The following is a 14,033-nucleotide window of genomic DNA, read 5'->3' as shown; positions in this document are numbered from 1 at the left end:
CTTGCAGTGAGCTGAGATCCAGCCACTGCACTCCAGCCCGGGCGACAGAGCGAGACTCCATCTCAAAAAAAAAAAAAAACAAATGAAACAATATATGAAAATGACCTGGCCACTCAATAAAGGACAGCTATGTTATTTTTCTCATATATCTGGAAACAGAGTCTCAAAACTCAACAACAGACAAAAGTTTCTAGACTCTTCTTGGTTTTATAACCTTGGCCAAAGATTAGCATTTTCATTATTTATACACATGAAGTCAGAGTCTACCAATCAACACAGGTTCGAGCCTGCCAGGGTTCACACACACTCAAAATTGAGAGGAAAATAGTAGGGGTGCCTATATAAACTTAACCTTACATCTCTCCCCATGACTGCCTACTAGAAAGAAAATGAAGGTTATTTTCTAACCAGAAAGTGAAGAGTATATTGTCCCCACCTCCCCTCTGCTTCTATAAAAACTTCCCACAGTTCAGAATGTAAAACAGAATCTAAAGAGGACAACCAGCAAGACTTGTGAACCTAAAATTAGACCTACCAGCTGTGTTTTGGTTAGCTAGTGCATAAGGCATCAGCAGGACACTGAAATATACAGAAGCCTCTTCTCTGAAGGCAAGTTTTTCTCCAGCCTATCTACCTACCAGATTAGAGCAGGCAGAAGGAACAGAAGGAGAGGGGGATGAACAGTTTGCACCCAAGAAACTTGGTGTCCAGAACTTCTACTGCTGCCAGACTAACTTGTCTGGAATGGAACTCAGAATAGAACCTTAGATGGCTTTATAACAGTAATAAGAACAAGAGCAACCCATTGCTGAGGGCTTATGATATTCCAGGCACCGTGCTAAACTCTTTACATCTATGATCTTGTTTGTTCCTCATGTAACTCAATAGGGAGAAACAATTACTTAGCTCATGTTACAGAAGAAGAAACCAAGACTCAGAGGCTGAGTGAATTACTCAACATTATACAGCTAGTAGGTGGAAGAGCTAAGACTCAAAAACAGACTGCAAAGCCAACTGGGTCAAAGACTGGTCCTTCAATATTCTCCCAGTTTTCCTTAGTAAGAGAATCTCGGTTTTTAGCTGGATACACTGTGGCCTGGACAAATGACTGTCTCCCAGCCTCCCTTGCAACTAGGTAAGGCCAGGGAATTGAGTTCTGGCCAATGAAACATAAGCAGCAATGTGTACAACTTCTCGAGAGTTCCCTTTAAAATAGAGGGGTGTGCCCAGTCAGGTGCAGTGGCTCACACCTGTAATCCCAGCACTTTGGGAGGCCGAGGCGGGTAGATCACAAGGTCAGGAGATTGAGACCATCCTGGCCAACACAGCGAAACCCTGTGTCTACTAAAAATACAAACATCAGTTGGGGGGGGATGGCGGGTGCCTGTAATCCCAGCTAATTGAGAGGCAGAGGCAGGAGAATTGCTTGAACCCGGGAGGCGGAGGTTGCAGTGAGCTGACATCATGCCACTGCACTCTAGCCTGGCGACAGAGCAAGACTCTGTCTCAAACAAACGAACAAACAAAAATAGAGGGGTGTGCCCTTCACTTTTCTATGTCTGTGATTCTGGAACTTGGAAATACTAGCTGGACCTCCAGCAGTCATCTTGGTCCATGATGCAGTAAGGATGTCAGAATGGAGCTGAAAAGAGCCTACATTTCTGGTAACTTCATGGTTCTGCCACGCCAACCTTAAGACTGCCTACACCCAATGTTATTTTACGTGACAGAGAAATAAACATCATGTGGGAGTGGTTATTTTGGATTTTTCCAAATTATTTCATTATTTTAGATGCAGTCAAATTAATCCCAATGTAAATACTGATATATAACAATTATGCAATACTCTCTCAGTTCTTCATTAATGCCCTGGAACTAGACAAGATTATTACACTTCCTATCACACATTTATCACATATTTCATGTTCATCTGCTATCCAGCAGGCGCCGTGCTAGGTGCTGGGAATACAAAGATGAATAACATATAGTTCTAGCCTTAAAGAGTTTATAACCCACCAGTGAAAGACATGGAAAGAAATAACATGACATAGTACACAGTATTTAGTGCTACAATAAATGTTCACAGGCTGTTACAAGGGGAACACAGAGAAGGATACTTCAAAGCCTATATCTACCTAGTAACACCCTATCCATCTTTCAAGGCTCACCTCGAAGACTCCTTCCTCTAAGAATCTATTCCTGGCTCCATGCCCTCCAGTGATACCAATTTCTCTTTTCTCTCCACTTCCATAGCATACTGTTTGTACCTTTTCTCTAATACACACAAATAAGCATGTGAAAAGACTATCTTTCCTATTGCCCTGTAAGCTTCCTGAAGTTGGAAACTTTGCTTATTCTTCTTAGTATCCACCACACAGTTCACCATAATAAATGCTCCAAAATTATTCAGATGAATAAAATTAGTTTAAAAAAATAACATATCAGTCTATAAAACGAAAGCTAGCTATATGTTATAGTTTGGACATATTATAATGAATGTATATGCTAATCTTCTTATTGATGTTAAAAACCAATTATTACCTTACCAAAAACTAGCTAAACCCATCTGAAGTGGGTTTAATATATAAATGTTCAACAAAAATAATCTAGCACATTACAGTATACATCAAAGTCACTGCCCATATAGTTATTTGCCGTAAATTGTGGATTGAGCCTTTGGTAGATTTGGGAGATTTTGCTTGATTGGTTGGTTTTGGTTTTTTCATTCTTGATCAGTTTTCTGACATTTAAAAAGGGCATCAATACTGACTTTTTTTGCACCTGATGCAGTGTTGGCTTGATCCTATCATAGTGATATGCACATACACACACACACACACACACAAAATTCTCTCTCTCTCTCCCCCACCCACACACACAAGATTCAACTCTCCCAGAGTCAGGCTTCTGCGTTTCTTACCCCATTCTCATCTCTACTCCCCATATCAAGACTAAAGCTTTTGTTTCATCCATTGTCCATAATACATCTCCTATTCTAAAAGGTCCATAAGCATCTGTGTTCCTTACTGCCACCTAACAAGTTTAGCCCCTGGTTCTGAATATTAAAACAAGAATAAGAGCATGAAACTGGGCTGCTCCTCCCAGACTGAACTATAACCTCAAGCAGAACACATACGAGGCACTGATACAGATGAATCTCTGGCTTCTCAGACTTGGGTTAGATGCAAGGGAAGGGAAAAGGTGGGTATGTCAATGAAGAGGCAGGCAGGGCAACCTCCATGTCGAGAGCTGTGGTCAAGACAATGGTGACAGAGGCTCAAGAGTCCTTTATCACCAGAGGAGCCTAAGAATAAGCCTGCTGCATCAGCAACCTTACCCAAAAAAGCAATTACCTAACAGCATAAAATGCCTATGAACTCATCCTATTTTGACTGAAAGGCCAGAAAAGAGAAAAAGAGGGCACCAGACTTTTAGGAGAGAGAGTAGAAAAAGTCCGGATCTTTTCTTTCAAGAGTGGATTGTTCAGACCACTGGCTAAGCACTTTAGATCTTTAATGAAGCTCATCACCGTCAATGTTGAATCCCCTAAAAAATCTAACTAATGTAAAAGGGATTCCCATAATCTCATATTCCCTCCACAGAGCAGTATTTTCATCTGTGCTAACAACACATTCAAATGCTAGAATAATGCCATTTTCTCATTTACAGAGCCAACTAACCCTTCTATGAGGAGTTGTTCATATAAACCAAACCAATTGTCTCTGCTATGAATAAAATCACTGGACTCTACACAGTAGCATCAAATGGTAACACAATAGGAAAATTTCCCTAGAACTTCACAAGATGTCATAATTCAGGTCCTCACCCAATGTCATATGCTCAGAGATGCCTTCTATAACACATCTTATCAAAAAGTAACCTATCCTGCCACACCAACTCGTTCTTACATTACCATAATTTATTGTTTTCATAGCACATAACACCATCCAAAATTACTCTATTTCTTTCCCACTGGAGAGAGTGAATTCCAAAAAGCTAGAGCCCTATCTGTCTAGTTCACTGCATACTTTCAAGACTTTTTACAGGTTATGAAAGTACACTTCGATGGGAAATCCCAGAACTGCAGGCCTCACATAAACTTTCTACAGAATTACACAGGGGTGGCTCCAACTAATGACAGCATGCCATTCCCTTTACCTTGGTCTTAGCTTTTGTCTTATTCTGTACAAATTAATAAGACACTGGTAGAACCACTATGTATGCCAGTGCTACAAACTCTAATTAGAAGTGACCTATATCTCTTCAGCAAGAATAAAAAATTAAAAACATAAATAGATACATTACAGCAAGCCTTCAACCTTCTGTCTCCCTATGAAAGCTTCTTCTATGAGCTGACTGAAAAGCCAGATTCACTGACCCCTATGGAATACACTATGACATACCTCCAGCTCCTCGAGAATCACAGCTCTTTGAGCATTTACTTATATTCTTCCATCCACCCAGATACCAATGTCTCCTCAGTCACTCCCCAAGCAGTTGTTCCTCTTATCACTTAACCAAACATTCTCCCCAAACACCCATCTTAAAAGCAAAGGGTGTGGCTTAAAAACCTTTGGATCTGTCTTTAGAAAAGCCATGTTAAGAACTCCACAGATGCTATATATTTACTGAATCCTGCCAACCACTTCTCCCTTTGCCACTTTGTAAGACTCTACCTTTTCTTCAGGTGATCTTGGGGTAAACCAGACAAGTGGTTTTCAAACCACAGGACATGACACATTAGTGTGCCATGAGATCAATTTAGTGGGAGGGTCCAGAATTTTTTTTTAACAGAATAGAAGAGAAAACAGAACGTATCATATGTAGTAAGGCAAATGGTGTCTCATTTGAGTTAACGGGGTATGTCTGGTGAGTGGCTGTGTGTATAAAGGAGATCATAGTATAAAATATATTTCCTCTACTGTAGGTTGTTTTCAAAATAATTTTTAAAAATACTAGACTATTGAGTATATCTAAAGCACTTTTATTGTTCAACATAAAAATTCATTAAATGTAGCTCTGAATGCAAATTCCCTTGACAATGTAAGAATTTTTGTATGAATAAATCCATAAGCCAGATCAAGCTCCTTTGTCAGATCCAGTGACCCATTTTCGTAGCCAGAAATTATGGTCAGAGTAAGAGAAACCCACATATGTGAGATGACAAGTCACGACTCAGGTAAGAAGTCATAAATTGGGCTGCATAACTATTTTTCTATGATAAAGCTAAAGACTAGGCTCAGTTCAAACTTGGACCCACAAAATCCCCTGGAAACCAAATGCCACGGACCAAAACTGTAATATAGCAACATCCAGGAGAAAAGAAAGAACAGTACTTCAAGTGACTAAGTGCTGATCTTGTCCCTTCAAGATGTTCACTCAGTCCATTTGGCCTATCAGGTTGTCTCCATCCCTAATCCCCTCTCGCTGTAGGATCACCCTGTTTTTCTGCTCATTCTGGCCTACTCTGAAGTTTGCTTTTTCTCTAAATGTCAGCAGACTTTGGCAAGAACTTGGCCTTCTACTGCCAATACCAGCCACTGACAGCCTGGTTAAACACTGAGGTATCAAAACATAAATTGTACAAATTCCTCTCAATTCTCAACTTGTATAATTAGCCTCTTTATATTAATAATAAAAAGAAGAGCTAACATTTAGTGAGCACTAACAATGTGTTAAGCATTGTTAAAGTTTCTTAATCACCCACAAAGTAATTTCATTCTCACAAAAGCTCTATTTTATTTCTTATCACTATGCCCATTTTAGAAATACAGAAACAAGGCCAAACTATAATATAACTTACCTAAGGTCAAAAAGTGGTAGAGCTAGGATATTTCCCGTCCCTTTCTAATCCTGTATTATATTTTACTTTTCATTTATAATACTTATTACATTTTTATTTGCTTTTTTGTTCTTTCCTACTTCCTTCCAATAGAATGTAAGCTCTGACAAAAGTACGGACTTTCATTTTGTTCACTGCTATATTTCCAGTACTTAGAAAGTACCTACACTCAGTTGATTCTCAGTAAGTACTTGCTGAATGAATGAATGCAGTGTAACAATGATCCTCTTCTTTTGTCCATCATCCCACTGAGTCACTTTTACTGTTCCAAGATACTCTCTTGCCAATAAGTAAACGTTCATTGCACTCAAAACATATGAAACCAGAGCTGCCATCAAGCTCCTATCTCTATTGAATCAAAATGAGCAGTTTCTCACCCTAGCTGCCTAACAGAGCAAATGCCATGCTCTTTCTGAGAAGAATAAAGAAAACATTACTTCTGTCTCTACAGTTCCTTCAAACACAACATCTGGCATTAAATGAAAAACTGTGAGACATGACAAGAATCAGAAAAATGTAACATACAATCAAGGATGATTCCCAAAAAGATCCAGAGAAACAGATCTCTTAAAAAATAACCAAATTAACATTCTAGAGTTGAAAAACACAGTATCTTAAATGAAGAATTCAATGACACTCATGGAGTATTTCCAGCTGCTATACATGAAGAATGAAGAGAATCTATGGAGTGATTTCCAGGACATACTAAGTGTAAAAAACAAAGCATAAACGAATATTATATTCTCCCCAAACCTTATAACTCCAGTTTCACCATGAGAAAAAAACACCAGACAAATCCAAATCAAGGAACATTCTACAAAATACCTGACTAGCACTACTTAATACTGTCAAGATCATCCAAACCAAGGAAATGTGAGGTCCCAGATAGAATCGTGGTACAGAAGTCATCAGAGGAAAAACTAGTGACATTCAGTAAAGTCTATAGTTCAGTTAGTAATGTTCTAACATTAGGACAAGCAGAGTACACGAAGCAGTTCTTGATCTGAGAACATATACTGAGCCCAAGAAACTAGGCTGTGCATTTGGTTAGTAGACAGCGAGGTGTGAGGGGAGTATGGGATAACAGAAAGCAAAGCCTATGGCATGCTCAGAGTAAAACATTTAAAGGACGGCCAGGCGTTGGCTCACACCTGTAATCCCAGCACTTTGGGAAGCCAAGGTGGGCAGATCATCTGAGCTCGAGACCCACCTAGCCAACATGGTGAAACCTGGTCTAAAACTACAAAATATCAGGCAGGCGTGGTGGCACGTGCCTGTAGTCCCTACTACTTAGGAGGCTGAGGCAGGAGAACTGCTTGAACCCAGGAGGCGAAGGTTGCAGTGAGCCATGATCACGCTACTGCACTCCAGCCTGGACAACAGAATGAGACTCTATCTCAAAAACAACAACAACAAACAAACAAAAAAATCATTTAAAGGAGATCCTTTCTGGCCAGGCATGGTGGCTTATGCCTATAATCCCAGCACTTTGGGAGGCCAAGGCAGGTGGATCACCTGAGGTCAGGAGTTCAAGACCAACCTGGCCAACATGGTGGAATGTCATCTCTACTAGAAATACAAAAAATTAGCTGGGCATGGTGGTGGGCGCCTATAGTCCCAACTACTCAGGAGGCTGAGGCTGGAGAATCACTTGAATCTGGGAGGCAGAGATTGCAGTGAGCCGACCGAGATGGAGCCACTGCACTCCAGCCTAGGCAACAAGAGCAAAACGTCATCTCTAAATAAATAAATAAATAAATAAAGGGGATCCTTTCCATATAGACTTGGGACCCTCTCACTTTTTCATCCTGCTAAGGGGTAAAATCTCAGAGTAAAAGCAAACTAAACTTGTCACTATCCAAACATCCAAAGGGGAAGGTAGAGAGGTAAACAAAACAGAGAGGGGGATAAAATGAAAGAAAATCTCTAAGATGTGAGCAAGGTCCTCCTGAAAGTTTGGTCCAAGAAACCTCAAGAAATTAATTTAGTAGAAGGGGATTCTAAACAAGTTGTACTCTCAGGCCTTAGCAGAATCAAATTCAAATCCTCTCTCAAAGTATGCAGCTTCATTGAAGATTTGGAAAAGTACCATAAGCAATTTTTAAAAAGCAATGAGAAGCTACACAGCTACACAGAACCCAGCACAAAAAGAAATAAAAACACGAAATATGAAAAAATAAAAACAGCAGCAGAAAGAGGTCCACAAAGTCTTCACATACTAGAATTATCAGAGGCAGATTATCAATCAATATGCCTACAGTTCTTAAAGGAATAGCTAAGACAGCTACAGAAAAAAAAAAAAAAAGAATATGATTCACAAATTTATACTAGCACATTTGAAGATTTAGATAGAATGGAGAAATGTCTGAGAAAATGTAACTTATCAAAACTAATCTAAGAAAAAATGGACAACCTAGACAGACCTATGACTATTAAAGAAATTGAGTCCATAGTCAAAATACTACATAAAACAATTACATTACTGGGTATATACCCAAAGGAATATAGATCATTCTATTATACAGATACATGCACATGTATGTTCACTGCAGTGCTATTCACAATAGCAAAGACATGGAATCAACATAAATGCCCATCAGTGATAGACCGGATAAAGAAAATGTGGTACATATCCCATGGAATACTACGCAGCCATAAAAACGAATCAGATCACGTCCTTTGCAGAGACATGAATGAAGCCAGAAGCCATTATCCTCAGCAAACTAACGCAGGAACAGAAAACCAAATGCTGCATCTTCTCATTTATAAGTGGGAGCTGAATTATGAGAACACTTGGACACATGGTGGGGAACAACATACACTGGAGCCTGTCAGTGGATAGGGAGTGGGAGGAAGGAGAGCATCAGAAAGAATAGCTAATGGATTCTGGGCTTAATACCTAAATGATGGGATGATCTGTGCAGCAAACCAGCATGGCACACGTTTACCTATGTAACAAACCTGCACATCCTGCACATGTACCCCAGAACTTAAAAGTTTGAAACTAAAAATAATAAAAAATGTTGGGGATGTTAAAAAATGTAAACCAAAAAACAAACAAACAAAAAACACAAAACACCAATAATAAACCAACTCTCCCTTCCCCCTTCACTCTCTCCAGGAATAGATGGCTTCCATGGTCAGTTCTACCAATCACTCTAGGAAGAAATATTTCAGTCTTTCACAAATACTTCCAGACCATTAAAAGAGAGAAAGAATATATAAGAAACACTACACTCTTCCTCAGACTATGAAGCCAAACTTTGATAGCAAAATCTCATGAGAACAGTAAAAGAACAATGATAGGCCAATTTCTTCCATAAATATAAACGAAAAAAACTACACAAATTATTAATAAGCCAAATCCAAAAACATAAGGCTACTTCAACTTGACCAAGTTGGATCAAGGAAATCCCGGAAATGCTAGCCTTTCTGCTTTAATTATAAAATACGACCATACAAAGAGATGAAAGTAAGACCATATATATGCACACACCTCTATTTGCAGAAAGAAACACCTGAGGGGTAACCAAAAAACTAATAAAAACGGTTACTGGCCAGGCACAGCAGCTCATGCCTATAATCCCACAGCTGTAGGAGGCTGAGGCAGGAGGACTACTTGAGACTAGGAGTTCAAGACCAACTTGGGCAACGTAGCAAGACACCCTCTCTACAAAATAAAAAATAAATAGAATTAGCCAGGCATGGTGGTGCACACCTGTAGCCCTAGCAACTCAGGATGCTCAGGTGGGAGGATCGCTTAAGCCCAGGAATTTGAGATTACAATGAGCTATGCTCCCACCACTGTACTCTAGCCTGAGCAAGAGTAAGATCCTGTTTCTAAGAAAAAAACAAGTAGTTACCAACAGCTGATGGAAGAATCAGATAAAAACGGCAAAGGCTTTTGAGGCATGTGAACGTATCACTGATTTTTAAATTTAACTTTAAAAGATTAATCAATGTAATTCATCATAACACAGTAAAAAAGAAAATCACATGATCATCCCAAAAGATGCAAAAAAAGCATTTGATATTAAGTAATGAATCAAAATTCAGAAAAACTTGGCAAACTATTACTAGAATATATTTTAACTGATAAAACATTATCTATTTTCAAAAACCATAGAACGTATCACTTATTTGTGCAATGTTATCAATTATTGCTAGATTAGGAACAAGGCCAGAATATCCACCAATCACATCCATTCAACATAATCCTGGGGGTGCTATCCAATGCTGTAAGGCAAGAAAAAACAAATAACAGGTATAAGGGTTGAAAAGAAACAAACAAAAAGGATCTCTCTTCACACATAATATAATCATGTATGTAGAATAAATCTACAGATAAATTACTAGGATATGTAAGATAATTCAGCAGATAGATTACAAAAAATCAATACAGAAAAGTTAATCACATTCCTATATACAATTAGAAAACAAAACTTAAAACCATTTATTTTTATTTTGGAGCTCTGTCAACCAGGCTGGAGGGAAGTGGTAGGATCATAACTCACTGCAGCCTCAAACTCCTAGACTCAAGCAATGCTCCCCCATCAGCCTTCTATATAGCTGACAGGTGTGAGCCACCATGCCTGGCTCATATTTTCTACAATACTATAAAATCATTTTACAATGATGTGAAAAATCTTTCGGGAAAAAAATATAAAAGTTTACTGCAAAGCAATAAAAAAGACCTAAATAAATGAATCAGAAGACTTCATGTTGTAATGATATTAATTCTCCCCATATTGGCTTATAAATTTAATACAATATCCAAAAACACTCCTGCAGGCTTTTTAATACTATGACTCTAAGAAATGTAAAGGGCCAAAACTGGCCAACACACTCTTATAAGACAAGATGGAAGGACCTGCTTTATCAGATATTAAGACATATTATAAACGGATGGTAACTGAGAAAATATGCTGTTCACACAGGGATATACTAACAGATCAACGGTAGAGAACAGAAGAGCCAAGTAACACATTCACACACATTACGGGCACCTGATATATGACAGGTGGGACAGCAAATCAGTGCACAAAGGAAGGGCTTTTCAATAAATACGCCAATAGCAATTGGCTATCTGTATGGGGAAAAAATGAAATTGAGCCCCTAATTCTACTACACAAAAATCAATACTAAGTAGAACAAGACACAAAAAGCACTAACCATAAGGAAAAGTATCGATAAGTTTTACCACATTAAAATGAAGAGCTTCTATTCAAAGCACAACTTTTTAAAAAAGAAAAACCACATAGAAGATATTTGCAACCCACATAGAAAGAACAACAACAAAAAATCAGAAACAAATACATAGCTGGGCATGGTGGCTAATGCCTATTAGTCCAAACACTTTGGGAGGCCAAGGTGGGCAGATCACCTGAAGTCAGGAGTTCAAGACCAGCCTGGTCAACATGGCAAAACCATCTCTACTAAAAAAAAAAAATACAAAAATTAGCCAGGCTTGGCAGCAGGTGCCTGTAATCCCAGCTACTCAGGAGGCTGAGGCAGGAGAATAGTTTGAACCTGGGAGGCACAGGTTCCAGTGAGCTGAGATCTAGCCACTGTACTCCAGCCTGGGCAGCAGACCAAGACTCCATCTCAAAAAAAAAAAAAAAAAGAAAGAAAAGAACAAACATATATAAAAATTCATACAATGAGAAAAGGACAACTCAATAGAAAAATGGGCGAAAGAACTGACTAGGTACTTCACAGAGAAAATACAAAACATCCTCAAAGTCATTAGTAATCAGAGGAATGAAAATTAAAACCACAATAAAATACCATTATATATCCACAAGATTGACAAAAATTAAAAATACTGTAACAGCAAGTGTTGGAGATACAGAGCAACAGGAACTCTCATATACTCTTCATAGTGATTCAAACTGGTACAACCACTCTGGAAAACAGATGGCAACATGTAGTATTACTGAAGATATGCATAGCCTCTGACGCAGCAATTTCACTCCTGCGTTTATAGTCCACTTAAATATATGTAAATGTACACCAACAGACAGGACCAAGAATATTTATACTGACATTATTTGTAAGAGCCCGATGCTCCCAAACCTGGGAACAAATCAAATGTCCATCTATGACAGAATAGGTAACTTACGGCATATTCATAAAATGGAATTCGATATAGTAATGAAAGTGAATAAACTACAGCCACTCATAGGATGACTCTCACAAACACAATGTTGAGAAAATGAAGCAAAACCCGGAAGAATGCATGATAAAAATATTATACCCATAGTCTCAAGTTCAAATAAGTTTAGGAATGCATACATATGGAGTAAAAGCATAAAGATAAGCAAGGAAATGATCACAAAAGTCAAGATTATGCTTACTTATGCAGAAGAGAGATGGTTATAATTGGAAAAGGTATGAGGGAAAGGCTTCAATATTGCTAGCAATGTTCTATTTCTTAATCTGGAGACTACCTCAGTATTTGTTTTATAATTATTTGTTAGACTGTAAGTTTTTACATACTTTCTGAATGTGCATTTTACAATTATAAACAGGGACTAAAAAAGGGAAAACCTAATAAAGATGAGCTTCATTCTCAAGGTATTTGTTATCCCAAAGCCAGCTATTCCCTATTCAGGAAAGCAAAAGTCATCATAATATGACAATGCTCGCTAATACAGATTACTTAATGAACTGATCACTCCATTCAAAATTTCCCCCCTCCCTCCCCGATTAACACCAGCAGTTTCTCTGAATGATAGTAAACATCCACAATATAAACAAAAGGCGCATCGTCTGCAAATTCATTCATTCAACAAACATTTCCTAAGTGTCCACTGCCTGGGGGACCAGTAAGGTCCAAGACAGATAAAGATCCAGACAGAGGACAAGGGAACTTCCACTCCCACCCCAATTTGGCCTCCATCTTCTTACTCTCCTTTTCTACTAAGTTTCAAACACGAAGAATCTAAAATGAACTCAGGGAACATATGAAGTTACTATTAAACTATTGTGTTATTCTTTTCAATGCAGACGTATCACCTGATTGGATTCATGCTGCAAAATCATATTTCCCATGTTTTCCAGTAGGCAAAAAGATTGCCTTATCAAGAGCCCTAGCACAAAGCACCAGTTTCAACAATAGTGATGCTGTGGAAACTGGCCTAAGTGGGGTCAAAACTCCCAAGAAATGCTTTACCTGGAATCCACAGACCAGAAACTTGCAATTTTCTAGAAATTGTATACTAGATTTTGTGTGTGCATGTATTTTCTCAGGTCAGAGTCCAGAACTTTCATCAGATTCTCAAAGGAGTTCAACCAAAAAGGGTGACTAAGAACTGCTCCCAAAAAGTTGGAAAGAGTAGCTTCTTAGGGACACAGTGAAAGCGAATGTGGTCACAGCCAGGCCACCTGAGCAGAAACCCAGGTGTCCTGACCCCTAGGCTTATGCTTTGAAGGCCCAATACTTACTCTTAATTCTTCAAAGGCTTCGTCTAGGGTGGAGAGTTGGTGGCCCTGATGAGCCCCAATGACTGGACACAGGACACAGATGAGCTGCCTATCTTCCTGGCAATAGGTGCTCAAATCGAGCCCATGGTCCGGACACTTCCTCTTGGCCACTCTCTCTGCTTCCATTTCTATTTCTGGGTCAAATTCACTTTCTGCCTCAGTTTCTCCCTCCGCCTCGGATTCCCCTTCTTGGTTGTCTTCTTCGGCCTCGCTTTCTTGCTCATCCTCCATTTCTTCCTCGCTGTCTTCTTCACTCTCCTCATCGCTCTCATCCTCACTCTCTTCCTCTGTCTCACTCTCTTCCTCTGACTCGCTCTCTTCCTCCGACTCACTTTCTTCCCCTGCCTCGCTTTCTATCTCCCTCTCCTGCTCCACCTTGACCTCCGCTTCTTCCTTCCCCGCCCCCTCTCCGTCAGCTGGCGGGGTCCAGGCCTGGGCACCGTGGACGTATTCGGCCAGGTGGTGACTGAGGAACTTCTGCCTGTGCGCCTCGGCGTGGCGGCGGCAGTAGCAGAAGCCGCATTCTCGGCACACTTCCTCGGCCCCCGGAGCCTCGTCGGGCTCGCACTCGTCACACGTGCCGTCGTGAGGCAGCTCCTCGAAGGCCGCGCCCACTCCGGAGGCCATGTGAGTGCTGTGACGCGGTCAAGGCCTCGGGGCCTCACGGCTCGCCGCCTTCCCTCTGCGCGGCCTCCTCACTTCCTCC

At 39.7% G+C, this 14,033-nt stretch overlaps 1 protein-coding gene across 1 annotated transcript in view; it reads right to left on the bottom strand.

Moving 5' to 3' along the window:
- Positions 1 to 14,033, bottom strand: part of TRIM44 (tripartite motif containing 44) — a 144,594-nt gene extending 130,561 nt beyond the window's left edge. Inside the window, exon 1 of the mRNA XM_011940720.1 lies at positions 13,289 to 14,033. Within this exon, the coding sequence (XP_011796110.1) occupies positions 13,289 to 13,954 (666 nt within the window). The 5' untranslated portion in view covers positions 13,955 to 14,033. The remainder of the gene's footprint in view (positions 1 to 13,288) is intronic.

This window comes from Colobus angolensis, unplaced genomic scaffold, assembly GCF_000951035.1.
Source record: "Colobus angolensis palliatus isolate OR3802 unplaced genomic scaffold, Cang.pa_1.0 Scaffold192, whole genome shotgun sequence".
Classification (NCBI taxonomy): domain Eukaryota; kingdom Metazoa; phylum Chordata; class Mammalia; order Primates; family Cercopithecidae; genus Colobus; species Colobus angolensis.
This window is presented reverse-complemented; position numbering and strand designations above follow the sequence as displayed.